At 41.1% G+C, this 17885-nt stretch overlaps 2 protein-coding genes across 6 annotated transcripts in view; both read right to left on the bottom strand.

Annotated features, from left to right (window-relative positions):
• STRIP2 (striatin interacting protein 2) overlaps window positions 1-5502 on the bottom strand; it is a 49023-nt gene extending 43521 nt beyond the window's left edge. For all 3 annotated transcript variants that reach the window (XM_081288574.1, XM_081288575.1, XM_081288576.1), the window contains exon 1: window positions 5304-5502. In XM_081288574.1, the coding sequence (XP_081144700.1) occupies window positions 5304-5444 (141 nt within the window). In that variant the 5' untranslated portion in view covers window positions 5445-5502. The remainder of the gene's footprint in view (window positions 1-5303) is intronic.
• A 4372-nt stretch (window positions 5503-9874) lies between these two features.
• AHCYL2 (adenosylhomocysteinase like 2) overlaps window positions 9875-17885 on the bottom strand; it is a 205228-nt gene continuing 197217 nt past the window's right edge. For all 3 annotated transcript variants that reach the window (XM_081284504.1, XM_081284505.1, XM_081284506.1), the window contains exons 14-17: window positions 14760-14828; window positions 14559-14637; window positions 13201-13321; window positions 9875-12847 (exon numbers count right to left, since the gene is read on the bottom strand). In XM_081284504.1, the coding sequence (XP_081140630.1) occupies window positions 12841-12847; window positions 13201-13321; window positions 14559-14637; window positions 14760-14828 (276 nt within the window). In that variant the 3' untranslated portion in view covers window positions 9875-12840. The remainder of the gene's footprint in view (window positions 12848-13200; window positions 13322-14558; window positions 14638-14759; window positions 14829-17885) is intronic.

The following is a 17885-nucleotide window of genomic DNA, read 5'->3' as shown; positions in this document are numbered from 1 at the left end:
CCTTATCTAATCTACATAAACATGGACCAGAGGGGCATCTAACTGATACCTTAAAAAATGAGATGGACAACTTATTAGAGAACAAGAAATGGATCCTAGCCTTATTTCTTTTTTTTTTCTATTTAGGTTTTTTATTATTATTTCTTACATACATCACAATAGAGAAGTGTATTACATTCATAATTTTTTGCATTACAATTCTTTTTTTATTGATTATTTAAAGCATTACATAGCTCATGATATATCATCTTTCATACATTAGACTCAATTGGGTTTTGAACTCCCATTTTCACCCCAAATACAGATTGCAGAATCACATCTGTTACATATTCACATTTTTACATAATGCCATATTAATGACTGTTGTATTCTGCTACCTTTCCTATCCCCTACTATCCCCCCTCCCCTCCCCTCCCCTCCCATCTTCCCTCTCTACCTCCCCTGCTGTTGTTCAATTCTCTCCCTTTTTTTCTTAACCCCCTGTATGATTTGGGGCATGTCTCATACTGTGGATCACAGGTCCTCATTTACAAAGAGTTTTTTCAGCCCTAATATTCCACAACTTAAGGTTGTCAAATGGGGTACCATTTCCACTCCAAGTTGAATTAAAGTCTTAATTTCCTATGATGTTGCATATATAACCATATTAAAAATACTTTTAATATAATCCTACCTCTTTAAGCATTTTGTGAGTATTTTCTTCAAGTATACTTTTACACAACTTTAAAATTTTGAATTTTAGCTGCCACATACTATGTGATCATGGGCAAGTTAATCTCTCTGTGCCTCAGTGTGGTATAAAAAATATATTTCTGGGCTGGGGATGTGGCTCAAGCGGTAGCGCGCTCGCCTCGCATGCGTGCGGCCCAGGTTCGATCCTCAGCACCACATACCAACAAAGATGTTGTGTCCGCCGAGAACTAAAAATAAATATTAAAAATTCTCTCTCTCTCTCTCTCTCTCTCCCCTCTATCTCTCTTAAAAAAAATATATATATATATATATATTTCATCTTTGCCCTTGGTTCTTGGCACAGAGCTCCTAATAACTTTAGAACTTCTTGATAGGACTGTCTGTTATTCATAATGAGCCCCTATCAACCATATCAGAAGTTATGCTAATGAGGTGATTCATGGAGGGTCCTTAGATAGTTTCAAGGGAGGAACTGGCCCTGCCAGAAAAACCAAGTGTGTGTTTTGAAGGTATAACTTGGCACCACCCCACCTGAGTTGTGGTGACTATAGACTGATTTCAGTCACATGGTCAATGGTTTAATCATGCCTAAGAAATGAAACTCCATATGAAAACCATGAAACAACTACTACTTGGGTGGCTTTTGGGTTGGTGAACAAATAAATGTGCTCGGAGTATGACTCCCTAATAGAGGGCACAGATGCTCCATTCTACTTTAGGCTCATACCTTTCATTTGGCTGTTTCTAAATTGTATCTTTTACTAAAAATTTGTAATCGTAAGTATATGCATTCCTGAGTTCTATGAGTTATTCTACCCACTGGGGCTGGTATCTAAAGTGAGATTGAGAACTTAACATGTAGGGTATGAGATAACCCTAGGTAGTATCAGAATTGAATTGAAATGTAAGATATCCAGGTTGTGTCAGGGAATTGTTGGAAACTGATGTGCTCAGTTTTCTAATCTGTAAAATGAGAATAATAGGACTTACTTTACACAGTTGACATAAGGACTAAATGAGTTAATAGGAAAGGCACTTAGCATAACACCTAGCACTTGGCAGCACAATGTGGGTGGTTACTCTACTTATAATTTTAATATTTTATTATAAAAGCATTCTTCTCATATTATTATGACAATTACTTTAAATAGTTACATACATGGATGGATATCTATTGGTTTACTTAACCAATTCTCCAATTTTGAACATAAAGTTATAATACTCTTAGAATTTTTTTTAATACTTGGGATCTTTCCTAAGATTCTTATAAATTCTTATAATTCTTATAAAGGGAATTTTCAACTCTTATGGATTCTTTGTGGCTGTCTGTATACAAGATATTTACTTACACTGCCAACAAAGCAAATCATGTAATCATGTTTAACTCTACTATAAAAAAAAGATTTCCAAGTTTTTTATTGTGTATATATATATATATATATATATATATATATATATATATATATTTATTTATTTTTATGTGGTGCTGAGGATCAAACATGTGAGGCAAGTGCTCAACCATAAGCTACAACCCACAATGTTTTATTCTTATTCTGGTAAGGAGGAACTTAAAAAGCTTAATCCAAAAATGGGAAGAACACAACCTCAGAATAAAGTGGCTTCATTAAAAACAGTGTTTTCAGAAAATAATAAATATAATTTATATCTTGTGCTAACATACAAGAACTGGAATAAAAATTTACTCTTACTATATGAGATGAACTGATGTTTTCTATTATCCTATTCCTCAAAAAAATAAAAAAAATTAAAAGTTGGTCCCATTTATAGGTTGCCCCCTACAGTTTGAAAATTTTAAATTGCATACATCCTTTGAATTCAATATAGTGAGGTTAAATTTTAGAAAAACTCACTTTGTTGCCCTTAATTTTCCCACACAACATTTAAAACTTTGTCAAGGACCTTAGGAACCAATAAAAAAGAAGATCTGGCTAAAAGAAGTGTAAGAGTGAATCTTTTTCTTTTTTCCTTCCTTTCTTCCCTCTTCTCTTCATGGTACTGGGGATGGGTGGGGGTAAAACCTATTATGAATCTTCTTTTTACAGCAGGGAGTGGTTTACAAGGGTTTGAACTCAGGGGCACTCAACCACTGAGCCACATCCCCAGCCCTATTTTGTATTTTATTCAGAGACAGGATCTCACTGAGTTGCTTGGCGCCTTGCTTTTGCTGAGTCTGGCTTTGAACTTGCAATCCTCCAGTCTCAGCCTTCCGAGCCACTGGGATTACAGGCGTGCACCACTGAACCCAGCTATGAATCTTCTTATTAAGCAAATAATTATTCTCTAACTTCCTTTTTTAGTGCATGAGATGTTCACTTAAGGCTTTGGAAGAGGGTGGGTCAACAGTGCCCCCTGTACCAACAGTAATTCTCTTCTAGTAATTATCTACAAGCCCTAGAGAAAAAAGAAAATAATTTCCTCTAAGGATTGTCTTCCACAGGACAGCAAAGAGAAGGAAAAAAAAAAAAAAAAGAGCAGATCTAGCTTCTGGGTATTGTAGTGATAGGGGATGTACTGACAGGTACATCCTGCTGCAGTGCAAGGTGGAGGAAAGCTAATCTTTCCAGCTAGGCTTTTGGCAGGAATTGAACCCAGATAGAGATGATCACTGCAGTTGTTCATTTCCAGGCATGAAGAACACAGCTGCAGACAATAAGCAGGTAAACTGTAGTGCAAGTGGAAAGCTCTGAGTCTCCAGACACCAAGCTCATTGGCAAAAGCAAAGTACTATCAGAGCCTTTTCCTGAAGGACAACTTGATAGTTGGAACATGCCTCCTACTTCAGGAGAGATTAGAGGTAGGGAGTGTTTTTGAATTCTCTCATAGACTATATCACTCTAATATTATTTTATTTGCTGATTGTCAGCCTCCTGCCCCCACTTTCTAGTTAACTGCACAAGGGCAAAGACCTTTCTTGTTCCCTGATGTATCCCTGGAAACTAAAACAGTGCCTGACATATCAAAAGGCCTCAATAACTTTGTGAGACTGAGAACTTAACGTGTAGGTTCTGAATTAACAATGTATTGCTGAATTAATAAATAATTCATCCCCTACCATTTTTTAAGCAATTTTGTAGGGGAAGGAAGCACACCAGATCCCTCAGGAGGGAGATGATGTAGATATGATCCAGAAGACAAAAGGGCTGAGCTCTTGCTTGTATGAGGTGGTGACTTTGGGCCAGTCTTTTCACCTCCTCTACCTCTATCTTTTAAAAAGCAAGGATTGGAAGTTTAAGTGGTAGAGCACATACTTAGCATTTTCTAGGCTCTGGGTTCAATTGCTGGGGAGGGTGGGGAAAATAATGAAAAGGAAGGTAACAATTCCTATGTGGCTTGTGTCTGATTAGGAAGCATACCTGAAATCACTTGGGAAGCTGTGAAATACTATCCAATGATAAACTGTGGGCTGGAACACCAAGACCTAGCTTTTAGTACCAGTTCTGATGATGATGATGATGATGATAGTAATATAGTTAAGAGCTACTATGTACTGACCAATTAATTACATGAATTGTGTGAACATTTTAGATTCAATCATCTCATTTTGACTTTATCACAATCTTCTGCGGTAGGCAGCTAACCCCATTTCACAGATGAAGAAACTGGAGCTCAGAGAGGTTTGGTAATTTACCAAAAGCCACATAGACAGCAAAAGGTAGTGTGGGATTCAAAACCTGGTTTGACCAACCAAGAAGCTTGGTGTTCTTAGCCACTCACTATGCCAGATGTCTGATCTTGGACAAGTTAGTTCTGTCTCTTTTACTCTGTAAATGAAAGGGATAGACCAGTTGATACCGAAAGATTCTTCCACCTCTGACAGTTTCTGATCTATTCTCCTGATCCCTGCTCAGATCCAATTGTACTCTTGGATAGTTGATGAAAACTGACTGGGTGAGGGTGTGGAGGAGTGATAATAATTCAGTCCTTTCGTCGTCCTAGTTAGGATTTCTTTTTTAGAAGAGGAGGAAGAGACCCAAATATTCATACTCCTAGCTGTATCCAGTTCCATTCAAACAGCCCCAACCTGAATCCTGTCTCATTTAACCCTTACGGGCAGGGGCCCGATGTCCGCAAGTGCTCCCCACACCCAGGGGGGGAGGTGGTGGCAGGAGACCTGCGGCCAATGTAGACCAGCCTGGGGGCCCATCGCAGGCACCACGGAGTGGGAAAGGGGCCACGCACTCGTCGACCTTCCCTCCCGCAGCTAGCTATGGCCTCCCACCCCTGAGGTTGGCCCCTTAACCTCTCTGCGTCTTTCCCTCCCCTGTAAAACCGGATCCGAATTCTTGCTCCCTGGGACGAACAAGTGAGATTAATATTTGAAAAGTGTCTGGTACGCTCACTACCGCGCTGCGTCTTGGTGCCAGAGGGGGCAGGGGAGGCCAGAGGGCTTGGGGCAAGCCCGACAGCCAGACGTGCGAAGGGTCGCGCTGCAGAACCCAGTCCCGCTGCGGTGGACCCTGCAGGCACCGGCTCCAGGAGGGCCGCCCGCGAGCGCCGGGGGCTCCCGGGCCGAGGCTCAATCACCTCAGCCGCCGCTTCCCGCCTTCAGGCGTCTCACAGCCCCAACCAAGGTTCTCCGAACTCCTCACCTCCGACTCCCGCCGCTGGCTGCGGAACGCCTCCCGGCCCTTGGGTGCCGCCGGCTTCCCTTTGCCGCCGCCGTTGCCGTTGCCATTGCCATTGCCATTGGTAGGCGGTCCCCCGGCCCCGGGCGCCGCAGGGTCCTCCATGCCGCAGGTCAGCGGCGCGCCTCAAGGATCTCTGCCCGGGGCGACCCCGCCGCCGCGCGCCCCGAGCCAGGCCCTGCCTCTCCGCCACTATTGGCTGTGACCTCTCCCAGAGGCCCCACCCCGCTGCGCGATTGGCTGCTGGGCAGGTCGGAACGGGACTTGGAGGAGGTGGGGGCTCTTTCAAGGAATATTTTCCTCCCTACCCCCCTTTTCTTTTCTTTCTTTCTTTTTTCTTTCTTTTTAATTCCTGCAGCGTTGCTGGTGCCTCGACACTCTTAGGTGGATCCCCGCTCCACCTCCCTCCCTCCACGGGTCCTTGATCTTAAGGCGGTTTACGTCTTCGCTTCTCGCTTGGTGTCTCTGAGCGCTCTCCCCTTCCAAACAGACATTTTCCGGGAGCTCTAGTCACCGCTCCCTGCCCCACTGCGTCTGCATTTCCCTATTATCACACCCCAGATCCCCAAAACCTGCCTGCTGCATACGTCCCATATTCCGCTTAGCCGCAGGGGAAGGTTGGCACCGCCGGGTGGAAGAACTCGCTCTCTAGGGAAGCTTTCTGAAGAGAACGCACCCCTCCCAGAGTGAAGGCTGGCTAGGGGACTGAGGGTTGAGGAGTAGGATTGGTGCTTTGAGGGCTGCTCCTGGTCATCTTCCCTTCTCTGTTGTACGGGCACCTTACTCATAGTGTGAATAGACAGCAAGCCCTTCTTCCTTTCCTTCCTTTAAGATCCTTCCTAGGGGCTCAGAGTTACTAGGGGCAATTGAAGGTTGTGTGGTTTTCCATCTCCTGAATTTATCCAAAAAGCAGCTTGTGGCAAATATTTTTGGCAGCTCTGACTTGGTAATGGACTCCAAACAAGCACACTGAAGGGAATGGGTGGAACCAGACCACTATCCACAGCCCAGTTCCTGTAGGAAAGGATTTGGGGACTTGTTGAACTGTGCTTGATGCCAGGCAGGCATTACACTAGGCACTTTACAGGTATCAGTCATGCCTCTGACAGGTTATGCTCAGGAATCAATTATTATTGATGAGGAAACAAGTACTCACAGAGTACTCCTTGCGGGCAGTTCCCAATGTATCATATTGTATCTTGTCTGTGTCCTGCCTATGTTGTTCTCTGAAGGAAACTTTTGTTTTCTTGGTTGACTTGGGTTATTCCTTAAACATTCTAGTTATCACCCCCTTCTTCTTCAGAAAGCCTTCTTTTTGACACTCCTCTTTGCCTTGATACAAATCTTAGCATTTCCCAAAGGAATTATTCCCCTTTTCCATATCTTAGGGATAACTCCAACCCTTTCTTCCCATCTCTCTCCCTCATTCTTCCCTTTGCCAGTTGGTAGATGACAGATTACGGCAGGCATGTGAAAACACCGCTTGGAGATTTCTGGATTCCTTTCTATGATCCCCTACATCTCCTTACTGACCTCACTCATCTTCCCATTACTCTCCCATTCCCAAGACTGCCCCAACGTGAATATAAACTTCTTGTGAGTAGGGCCAAGTTTCATTCATTTTTGTATACTTCATTTCTGTAGGTTCAACACAGGATTTCACCACCTCTGTCCTATTGACATTTGGGGCTGAAAAAAAAATATTAAGAGAGATTGTCCCATGCATTGTAGGATTCATGGCTTCCCCTCAGTAGATGCCAATAGCATTCTCTGTGACAACCAAAATTGCCTCTAGATATTGCAGATGTCCTGGGTAGTGAAATGGCCTATTGAGGTCTCCTAGTTTTCAGAATTGAGCTGATGTGAATTTCCAAGAAAGTCATTGGCTCAAGGCCTAAATTATTTGATTTTGAAATTTTTTCAGAGAATAATTTTTAAACTCTTAAAAATTTATACTCTGCATTAAAATTCACAACCCACGCCTAGCTCATCACTGCTTTAATTTGATAAACCTGCCACAGCACAGCCCATTGAGTTTCTTACTAAAAAAGAATTCATTATCTACTGTTCTTTCTCCCAATATTTCTCCTAAGCAGTCATACCTCCAGGACAGATAGTCCCAGAACTTTATATTCTTTTGTGAGCCTACTAAATCAGTAGTATCCCCACCAGAGGCAGCAACCTCTACCAGTGGTCAGTTTTGAGGCTTTGCTCATTTTCCTGCCTATCCCTAGGGCAAAGAAATCTACTGGGAGCAGAAATGAGGATAGGCCTTCTATCTCCTCTGGCCTCTAGAGCCAGTTGCTGACCCTAGAGCTCCACCTGGCTTTACATTCAGAGAAGGGATTTGAAAAATTGGTGCTGTGGAGATTGCAAAGGATGAACAGGTATGACAGAACTTGTCATATATAGGAAGATATCCAGAAAAAAAAACTGGAAGGAGTAACAAGAGTCCACAGATTAACTGAAAACTTGATACTATTGGCCATGGAATTGGTGTACAAATTTTCTTTTAGCTTGTATTTCAATGAAAGAATGACAGTCATCAATACCACTGACCACAGAGACACCCACAAATATACCTGGGAGATAATTAGTCAGGTCTGGTCTACATGTCTTTTCATATTGCAAGGATGGCCACAGTGTTGGGTTATTTTAAAACCTACACTACCAGCTGGGTGCAGTAGTGCATGCCTGTGATCCAGGCAACTTGGGAAGCTGAGTCAAGATGGTCCATCACAAGTTCCAAGACCAGCCTCAGCAATTTATTAAGGCCCTAAGCAATTTAGTAAGACCCTGTCCTTAAATAGACTGGGGATGTAGCTTGGTGGTAAAAGCACTTTTGGATTCAATCCCTAATACCAAAAGAACAACAACAAAAAATCCCCCAAACCCTACACTACCAATTTCCCCTGTCCTGAAACTCAGGCTGCTGTCAGAGGTTCAGAGGTATAGATTAGGTATAGTTACCAGTCACAAGGATCAAACATACTTTCTTCCCATTTAGCACTCTAATCCATGGAGTCAAATACTTGATTAAGTAGATAGCACTTGGCATTGAGACAACTTTAAATTGTCTTAAATAAGATGCAGGGTGATTTAAAGTACCTTGTTTTTTAGGGTATTAGGCAGCCAGGATAATACAGTAGAAAAAGGATAGAACACCTCTTTTCCGCAGAAAGGGCATGTGTGGGTGTAATAATTCAATGGAGTCTGTAGGGCCCTAAAATGAGAAAGGGAATTAATGTTTATGCACTAAACAGTATGTGCCAGGTTTCATAAGCAGTACTTTTTACACAACAGGTCATTAAATCTTTATCCTAAGAGATATGCATTATGTATTTTACAGGCAAGAAAACTAGAGCTTTGATTGGGTATATTATTTGGCCAACTTATACAACCTGTAAATGGCAGAGCTGGAATTCAAACCTAAATTAATCTGATTCAAAGTCCAAGCTCCTCTCCACAATACTGTGAAGTAAAGAAACTTGCCCAGCAGTGGGCAGCCAGGCTGACCCTGTGAGTCTGAAACTAAGACCCAAGTACCCAAGTTTCCATTCTTCACAAAGGAGGTGTCAAGCCCTGCTGAAAGGGAACAAATCCTGCCAGTTGACTCACAGGCCTAATTACATGCTGCTAGCAGCATTCTCCTCTTAACTGGAATGGTACAAGCTTTGAGCCACTACCAACTGCCCCAAATATTTTAAGCCAATGGCCCTTAGTTTAAATAAATGGAAGTCAAAGAGGCAGAAGATTCTCATAGGGAGGAAAACACCTTGCATATAGTACATAGAACTAGGGTTAGGTTAGGGTTAGGGTTAGGGTTAGGCTGTCAATTAAAGGAGATGGCTACCCTGGTAGTTGGGAAAAATCAGGTGAATGGATTCATCCTCCAGGTTACCTGGGTTAGAATAAAACCTCCATGGGCTGGGGATGTGGCTCAAGCGGTAATGTGCTCACCTGGCATGCGCGGTGGTGCTGGGTTCGATCCTCAGCACCACATAAAAATAAAATAAAGATGTTGTATCTACCGAAAAAACTAAAAAATAAATATTAAAACGTTCTCTCTTTTTAAAAAAACAAAACAAAAAAATCCTCCATGATTCATTTTGCTCTTCCCTTTGGCTGGTTGTAACTAGGTCCTGAGTATCTGGATCCTTTGGTCCCAAACTGTGGGGATATTAACTTTCTGTACTCTCTAGTTAAAGGCAGGGCATAGAGGGCTTGAAGGACCTAGAACCATCCTTTAGTTTCTCTACCTTGATAAGACTATAGCCTCAATTCCCCAGGGTAGTGGTTCTGACAAGGCACCTTCTTTACAAACATAGCCAGGATGTGGTGGTGGGAGAGAGGAGAAGCGCTTAGTGGAGGCCCAGCATGGAATAAGGGTTTCAAGGTATAATTAACTCTAACACACCAGTAGTAACTGCTTTGGTTTTTCACATCCTTGCCCTATAGCAGGCTTGCTAGCTCATTGCCCAGAGTCTTCATTTCTGAATTCCTAGTTAACAGAAGGAATCCTCTCAAGACAAGAATCCATTTTAAGAATATTTTATTTGTCTTTTGAGATTACATAATCATTATTGCTGATCTAATACAATCACTTAGACATAAAGATTTCCAAGAGCTTCTCAGAAATGGCGATCCTTAGAAGTTTTTGTTCCTTTTAATAAGATGATAGTGAGAACTAGATGATTATTTTTTTATATATGTATATATAGTTTAGGACTTGTCCACATATAATTTGCTGGTGTTGCCTATTTTCTTTCCATACTTTTCCTTTATTAAAAAAGCTTAATGCAACAATGCATTTTGATTCTTTTTAAACCATGACAAAGTTAATTTTGAGATAACCACAGGAGCAGCAATTTCAGATCTGTTCAGATAAAAGCCAAGCAGCAAAAAAGCTTTGCAGGAGTGTGTGGCCACAGAGAGCCATGCTCACTTGGGAAGGTAGGATGGGGAGTTGGGAGGGCAGAGGGAAGGTAGACTAGATGCATTTTTTTCTCAGTGAGAAAAAAAGGAAATTGAATATTTCCATTAAGAAGGCAAAAAGACCTTGAAACTAGCCTGAATTCATTGACGATAAAATGGTATGTATCCCCACAGGCCAGGGTCACATACAAAGAGATAATCAGCCTTCTTTCCTCCTGATACCTAGGATGCATCTAAGATGAGAGGCTGGAGGAAAGAAGACATATTTGCTCTGATTCCAAGGGTAGAGGGAATAATGATCAGATTCCAACATTAATAAACAATCCAAATAGGAGGCCTGGGACTCCTTCTTTTTAATGGTTGATGAAACAGGGTCCCCAGAGAGAGAGGAAGGGAGGTCATCTGAAACTCAGAGGCAAATAGCTCACCATGGGCAGCAACACTGACAACCTAATTTAGAAGCCCATGTGGCTCCTCTTCTATTTTGGAGGGAGTGTCTTCACTATCGTGAGGCAGAGTGTTAAAAGTACCAGCACATAGTAAGCTCCACAGAGAGCAAGGCTTTGCTGAGAAACAGCAGGTTATGATTTTTGGTCTAAGAACATAATAGGCAAGAGTCCAGATATCTGTCTAATGGACATAGATGAGGTAAGATCTGAATCTTTTGGTAAAGAGATCCAATTAATACAACCATCAGAACTGGGCAGGCAAAATAACTTAATAGTCTAGCAGAAGTTTCAGCATTTATAGTCTTCCTTATAAATTAGAATATAGTCACGTATGTGGCACTTTTCCAATAGTGCTAAGAAACGGCCTCTGAAGAACCAGACTCAATGGGCTGAGTCTATATTTTATTTAATGGCACAAATAGCCATCTACCAAGTTATACCTCTATATCTCCAGAAGAAAGGACATTTCCAGACTAGCTCTAAGGGTATATGTGAAGACCAGGGGAAGTTGAACAGGGTGGAGGTAGAGGGTGGTCAGGATGGGAAGGTTTTAGTAACTCTGGATGGTCTGGTATTTCCTTGAGTCACCTTGGTCTTGAGACTTTTGAGGCAGACCATCATAAGGAAAAAATGGGAAACAAACATGAGAGCATTAAATAGGGTTGGCTGAGGGAAGAGAGACTTATTTAATTCAAGATTCCTAGAGTCATTCCAGATTTCAATCCTTAGAACTAATGTGGTCCCAATGGAAACCTTAAAGTCAGCAAGTTAGCCTCTAACAAGAATTCAACTTTTGGGTGGGATATAAAATTCCATGTTGCTTACATTACTAATATTTTTTATAATGCTGGAGTTACTCAAGAAATGAACTCTGAAACAGAAATCTTAAAAAGGTCAGAACACAAAGATATACCAGCTGAACAAAGACCACTGATCAAATTGTAGTTGGTTTTACCATGGCAATGGCCAAAGGGATAAATGAATGATGAGGTTCAAGCTAGTCAAACTAGCTTTGGTCATCTGGATACAGGTCATAGTGTCATCTCTACCCCTCAGCCAGTCAAGCTGCCAAGTCTTTTCTGGGAACAAACATACCTGCTTCTTAAGAGTGTCAAGTAGTGGGCCTAAAACACCTGTCCCATTTCAGAGGACTTAAACCTTTAAATCCCTGGGAAAGTATGCCCTTCCCTCCTTGTTTCAGAAGTATTTTTAGATAATAACAAAAGTTTAAGCAAGCAGTGTTCCACAACAAGCCCTCCTTTTCTGAGACAGTGCCAATCTGAAGGGGTCTTCCTGGAAAATATCCAGTAAAATGACAAGAAAACAAAACTATGGGTCCTGGTGGTACTGGCTCTCACTTCCTGAGTAGAGTTTGATGGGGTTGGAAAGATGGTTAAAAAAAAAAAAAAGTCTGACAAACATCAGAGCTGTTGATCTGTTGATGAGATCATGAAGGTATATCCCTCTTGGAACCAGAAAGCATCAAAATGGACATAAATATTCAAGAAGAAAGGAATAGGTAAGGAAGGACACCCCAGTAGGCATAGTCACAGGCCCAGCTAAGTTCTTAATGCAGTTTGCCAAGGCCTTAACACTCCTTCCTGACTAGCCTTTTTATAGAGAAGGCAGTGATAGTGATGGTCAAGGCTGGGAACTCAGGTCACGTTAATTTAGTGGCTCCCAAAGGCCTTACCTGGGGAAGGGCCAAAGCTAAGAAAGGCAGCTGCTAAAAATTTATTCCAGAAAACCCAGGGAACAGGAGGCCTGGAATCCCTGGACTAACTCCTGAGCCTGAACATGAGAAAAATGGCCATTGCTGAGGATTCAGAGTCAATGGGGAATGATGTGTATGATGCACTAGGAATGGGTCCCCCATTTCTTTCCTTCCTCAGTCTGTCCTCTGTAGCTCTCATGGCCCTCGGAGCAGTAACCACACTCTGGGCCAAGGCTACAGGCACAGGATTCTAGATTTTAATAAATAAATAACCTAACACACAGGGTGAGCACGGCGGGCAGCTGATTGAAGGAGCAGCTTGCTAGGTCTTTCTTGGATAGTAGTGGAGAAAAGGCGTGGAGTTCTATTCCTTATAATGTCTTCTGGCTTGAGTTACAGGCACTTAATACCTGGAGGGAAATAAAAAAGATAAGACTGATTTTATAAGGTAATGGGGGATGACAGAACAAGAAGAGCCTACTTAAGGTGTAACAGGGAGGCAGGGGCTTTTCTGGAGAGTATGGTGAGTGTAGATGATTGTGTTTTTTCTTCACATCAGTGAAAAAAGAACAGTATTTCTTGGGGAAGGGAAACACTAATGTATGCAGAAGATCTCAAAGAATCTCTTGCAGGTGACACTGAGCGGGTGGTGGGTTTATTCTGTGTTCATGCAGATGTATGTGGTAGGGGAAAATAAGACCAATTCCAGAGCAGGAAATTCTTCACTACACAGGATTCCCTGGTTTCTGGGAAGCCCAAGCACCTGTAGTAATTAGGCTTGAAGGGCCCATTCTTGTTGAGTCCCAGATACTTGGCCTGTTCATCTGTCAGTTCTGTCAGGTGGGCATCAAAGGTGGGCAGGTGTAGGCTTGCCACGTACTCATCTGGAATAGACCACAGAAGCCCTGGTATGAGCATTCATGCCTCCTATCTGGCTGTTCTCCCTAAGTAGGGCCTGAAAAAGTTTAAGATACCTTCTAATTCCTGAAGCCAAGTGAAAAAAACTTAACTTTTGCTCACTGACCCTCAATTCTAAGGAATGGCTGCTTTTTTTTTTTTTTAAGCCCAGTGCCTTTCAAAGTTGTAACATTTCTTCTTCTTTCAGCCTTCAACCTTTCCTTCTTCCCAGAGGGGTGAGAGAGAGATGAAAAAAGCAATAAGTCTTAGGGTCTAAAAGAAAAAAATGGGATAGTAGGAGGACTAAATAATGGGAGGCTACAACTTTAGTTCTGCCTTGGACTCTATTCTTTGGGTCACTCAAGGAGACTGGAAAGAAATAACTAAGAATACTATTAGACTGTTTGCTTTACTTTCAGTACTCTTCTGTCTTATGAGTTTTGGTTTATATTTTATTATCTGTACAATAAGTAAATATTCATAAATTATGAATAACACGATTTTATGTAATTTCTTAAGTATTTGGTCTTCTCAACTTTATTATATATATATTCAGTCAGAACATGAACTGCTGTATTTCCTTTATATTCTTTTAATTGTCTATTAAAGGTAAAATATCCAATTTGTAACAGGTGCTAAAACAAAACCAGAAGTTGATATATTCTCTGATCTTTGCCTGAGGTATCTGTAAACACACTGGGTCAATTCAGGTGTTTAAGGCAGGCTTTTTAAAAATTTAGTAGAGTTTAATGTTACCTTTGTACCAAACACCCACATAACTACACTCCTACCAAGAACCACTCAGTCTCTTCCTTGATCTCAGGCAAGGGGGCTAGTTGTTGGAAGGTGTAGTATGAAAAGCAGGGGCTGTTTAGCAGCCTAGAATGGAATAAATCAGATGTCACGTGGTGGAGATGATTCTCTTTTGGGGAGGGGGATATTTTTTACTCTCTGAGATTCTTACATACAAAATACTTTGAGAGATAAAAATCCTTAAAATTCACAGGCAGGTAACCTAAATCACAACAAAATGTCAGAACTCTGCTAGGGCAACCCATGTGGAAAATGGGATAAATCAACTGGGAGTGGAACCTAGGACTCCTAGCTACTACTTTATAAGATAAAGATTTTCCTACCCATAAGAAATTAATGCCCCAAGCTTCCTTTATTTAGCCTCTGACTCTGAACAAAAGTAAGAATGGGGAAAGAAGTGCATGTGCTTACCCATTTTCTTAGGCAACAGGTAGACATCCTGCTTATAGCGACCCTCAGGAGCATTGTAAAGCTCTATCAAGGCGAGAGCCTAGAAGAGCAGAGAGATGGATGCTGACGTGCCATTCACAGCCATCTACCCTGTATAGAGTGAAACCCAGCTGGTCTAAGGACCCTTTTCAGCCCACTGCTATTCTACTCTGGAGGTCTCACCTGAGTAGTAGCAGTGATTGAGAGCACAAATGTAGGCACTGTGGAGCAGCTTAGGTTCAGTAGACGGCCCTAGTGGTCAAAGGTAAAGACACAAAGGAGTTAGGAATGTCACTGGCCTCTGAGGAGTGAGAGAAGAGAATGACTGCCATTTCCCAAACCCTTCCCTACTAACATTGATGGACAAAAAGCAGGTGTTCAATACATATAAGTTACTTGACATCTATTTTATTTTTTAAGTGTTTTAAAATTTTTATATAAAATATTTTTAACTGGTACATAAAAACTAAAATTGGCTGGGCATAGTGGCATAGGCCTGTAATCCCAGCAGCTTGGGAAGCTGAGGCAGGGGGATCAAAAGTTCAAAGCCAGCCTCAGTGGTTAAGTGTCCCTGGGTTCAATCTCTGGTACAAAAACAAAACAAAAAAACCCTAAAATTGTACATACTTATGGGATACCATGTGATGTTTAAATACATGTATCTACTATATAATGTTTAATTCAGGGTAAACATATCAATCTCTTCAAACATTTTTCATTTCTTTATGGTGAAAACTTTCAAAATCCTTTCTTCTAAGCTGGGAGTGGTGGCACATGCCTGTAATCCCAGCTGCTTAGGAGGCTGAGGTAGGAGAACTGCAAACTCAAAGCCAGCCTCAGCAACTCAGCAAGGCCCTAAGCAATTTCACATTTTTTTTTTTTAAGAAAGAGTGAAAGAGAGAGAGAGAGAGTGAGAGAGAGAATTTTTTAATGTTTATTTTTTAGTTCTCGGCGGACACAACATCTTTGTATGTGGTGCTGAGGATCGAACCCGGGCTGCACGCATGCCAGGCGAGCGCGACCGCTTGAGCCACATCCCCAGCCTGGCCCTAAGCAATTTAACAAGACTCTGTTACAAAATAATAACTAAAAAGGGCTGGGAATGTGGCTTAGTGGTTAGGCACCCCTGGGTACAATCCCCAGTACAAAAAAAAAAAAATCTTTCTTCTAGCTTTTGAAATACACAGTACATAATTGTAATCTGTAGTCATCTTGCTGTGCAATAAAACACCTGAACTTTTTACTCCTATCTAACTATGACTTAGTACCCATTGACCAACCTTTCCACATCCCTCCCTCCCTGCTACTCTCCCCATCCTCTGGTAACCACCATATTATTCTTAACTTTTATGGGATCCATTTTTTTTTTAAACATTCCATGTGTGACTTCATGCAGTATTTGCCTTTCTGTGCCTAACTTATTTCACTTAACATAATGATTTCCAGTTCTATCCATATTGTCATAAATGATAGGATTTCATACTTTTTATGGCTGAATAGTATTGCACTGTTTATATGTACACATTTTCTTTGTTCATTTATCAGTTGATGAACACTTAGGTTGTTTCCATTTCCCGATCATTGTAAACAGTGCTGCAATGGAGTGCAGACGTCTCTTTGACAAACTTATTTCATTTGCTTTGGATATATACAAGTAGTGGGATTGCTGGATGATAGTTCTGTTTTTAGTTTTGAAGAACCTCCATACTGTTTTTCATAATGGTTGTACAAATTTACATTCTCATCAATAGTATTCAAGGGTTCCCTTTTCTCTACATCTTCACCAGCACTTGTTATCTTTTTGTCTTTTTTTTTAAAAAAAAATATATATATATATATAATGGTCATTCTTTTTTTTTTTTTTTTGGTACTGGGGATTAAACCCAGATGCACTTTAATACTGTACTACATTCCCAGTCCTTTTTATTTTTTATTTTGAGACAGGATCTCACTAAGTTGCTTAAGACTTTGCTAAATTGATACTGACCTTATGATCCTCCTGTCTCAGCCTCTCGAGTTGCTGGGATTACAGGTGTGTATCACTGCACTAGGCAATAATGGTTATTCTAAACTAGAGTGATGTGATATCTCATTATGGTTTAAAATTACATTTCCCTGGGCTGGATATGTGGTTCAGCAGTGGACCACTTGCCTAGTATGCACAAGACCCTGTGGTTCAATCCCTAGCACCACAAAAAAATAAAAAATTAAATTACATTTCCCTGATGATCACTGATATTGACCTTTTGTGTGTCTTTGAAGGTACTAACTAAATAATTTATGGAATTATGCAAAAAGGAGTAGGCACAGTCACATAATACTGCCAAGGAAGGGAATATTTCTCTTGGATTTTCCAAACTCTATAGCAAAATACGCTCCTTCTGAGGAATGACATCCCTTTGAAAGACTGTCATAGACAATGTTCTTGTCAGGTGGGGGTCTCTCCAGGTTGTGAAGAAAGATATCTATGAATTTAGGAAACTGATGATTTTTTGCTTCTTTCTCAGAATGGGTCTTATGAATTCAAGGGCAGCCTTGATTCTTTTTTGTGTGTGTTTGTGGTGCTAGTGACGGAACCCATGGCCTCATGCATGATGGACAAGTGCTCTACTATTGAGCTACATCCCCAGATCACAGCCTTGAATTTTAAGTGTGTAATTCAGGCAGAAGAGCTAGAACTGCCTCCATGCCACACTTCACTGTTTTGTTTTCTAGGAAGCCTGACCATTCTTTTTGCTCAACAAAATAGCAAAAAACACCTGTGGTGCTTGATTTTGACAGCAAAATTATTAAATGGGACCTCCCAGGAAACTAAAAATAAGTTACCAGACAGTGGGCTATTAATGCCCATTTAACCAACCTGCCCATCCCTTATCCATACCCACTCTTTCCTTGTGAAGAAATAATCAGTCCTTGTATAAATTTCCTAAAGTATTTGAGAAGGTGAGATGAGCTATGAAAAGAAGAAGAGAATAGTAAGGATGCTCAAACTTAACTTTAAGGGCCCCTAGATAAAAACAGGTTATCAGTTACATTTTCAAATTTATTTTCTTTAATATAAAAAAGAAAACTAACTGAAAATTAAAACCCAAGGAAAGTAGTATTATCCTTGTTATTTTGGTGTTTTTCCCTAAAGAGAAAGCAATAAGAATAGGGGCTACTATGACTGGGGAAGAGAAGCCTTCAGGAAAGGAAAGAAAACACTGACACGAGAGGGAAGGCTACATGGAATGAAACTCAAGAAGAAACCAGGAGGGGGAAATATCAAGAACCAATATAGAGTTGAGTACCTATTACACATCTGGCTCA

This window comes from Spermophilus citellus (assembly GCF_964194105.1).
Source record: "Spermophilus citellus genome assembly, chromosome: 3".
Taxonomy (NCBI): Eukaryota; Metazoa; Chordata; class Mammalia; order Rodentia; family Sciuridae; genus Spermophilus; species Spermophilus citellus.
This window is presented reverse-complemented; position numbering and strand designations above follow the sequence as displayed.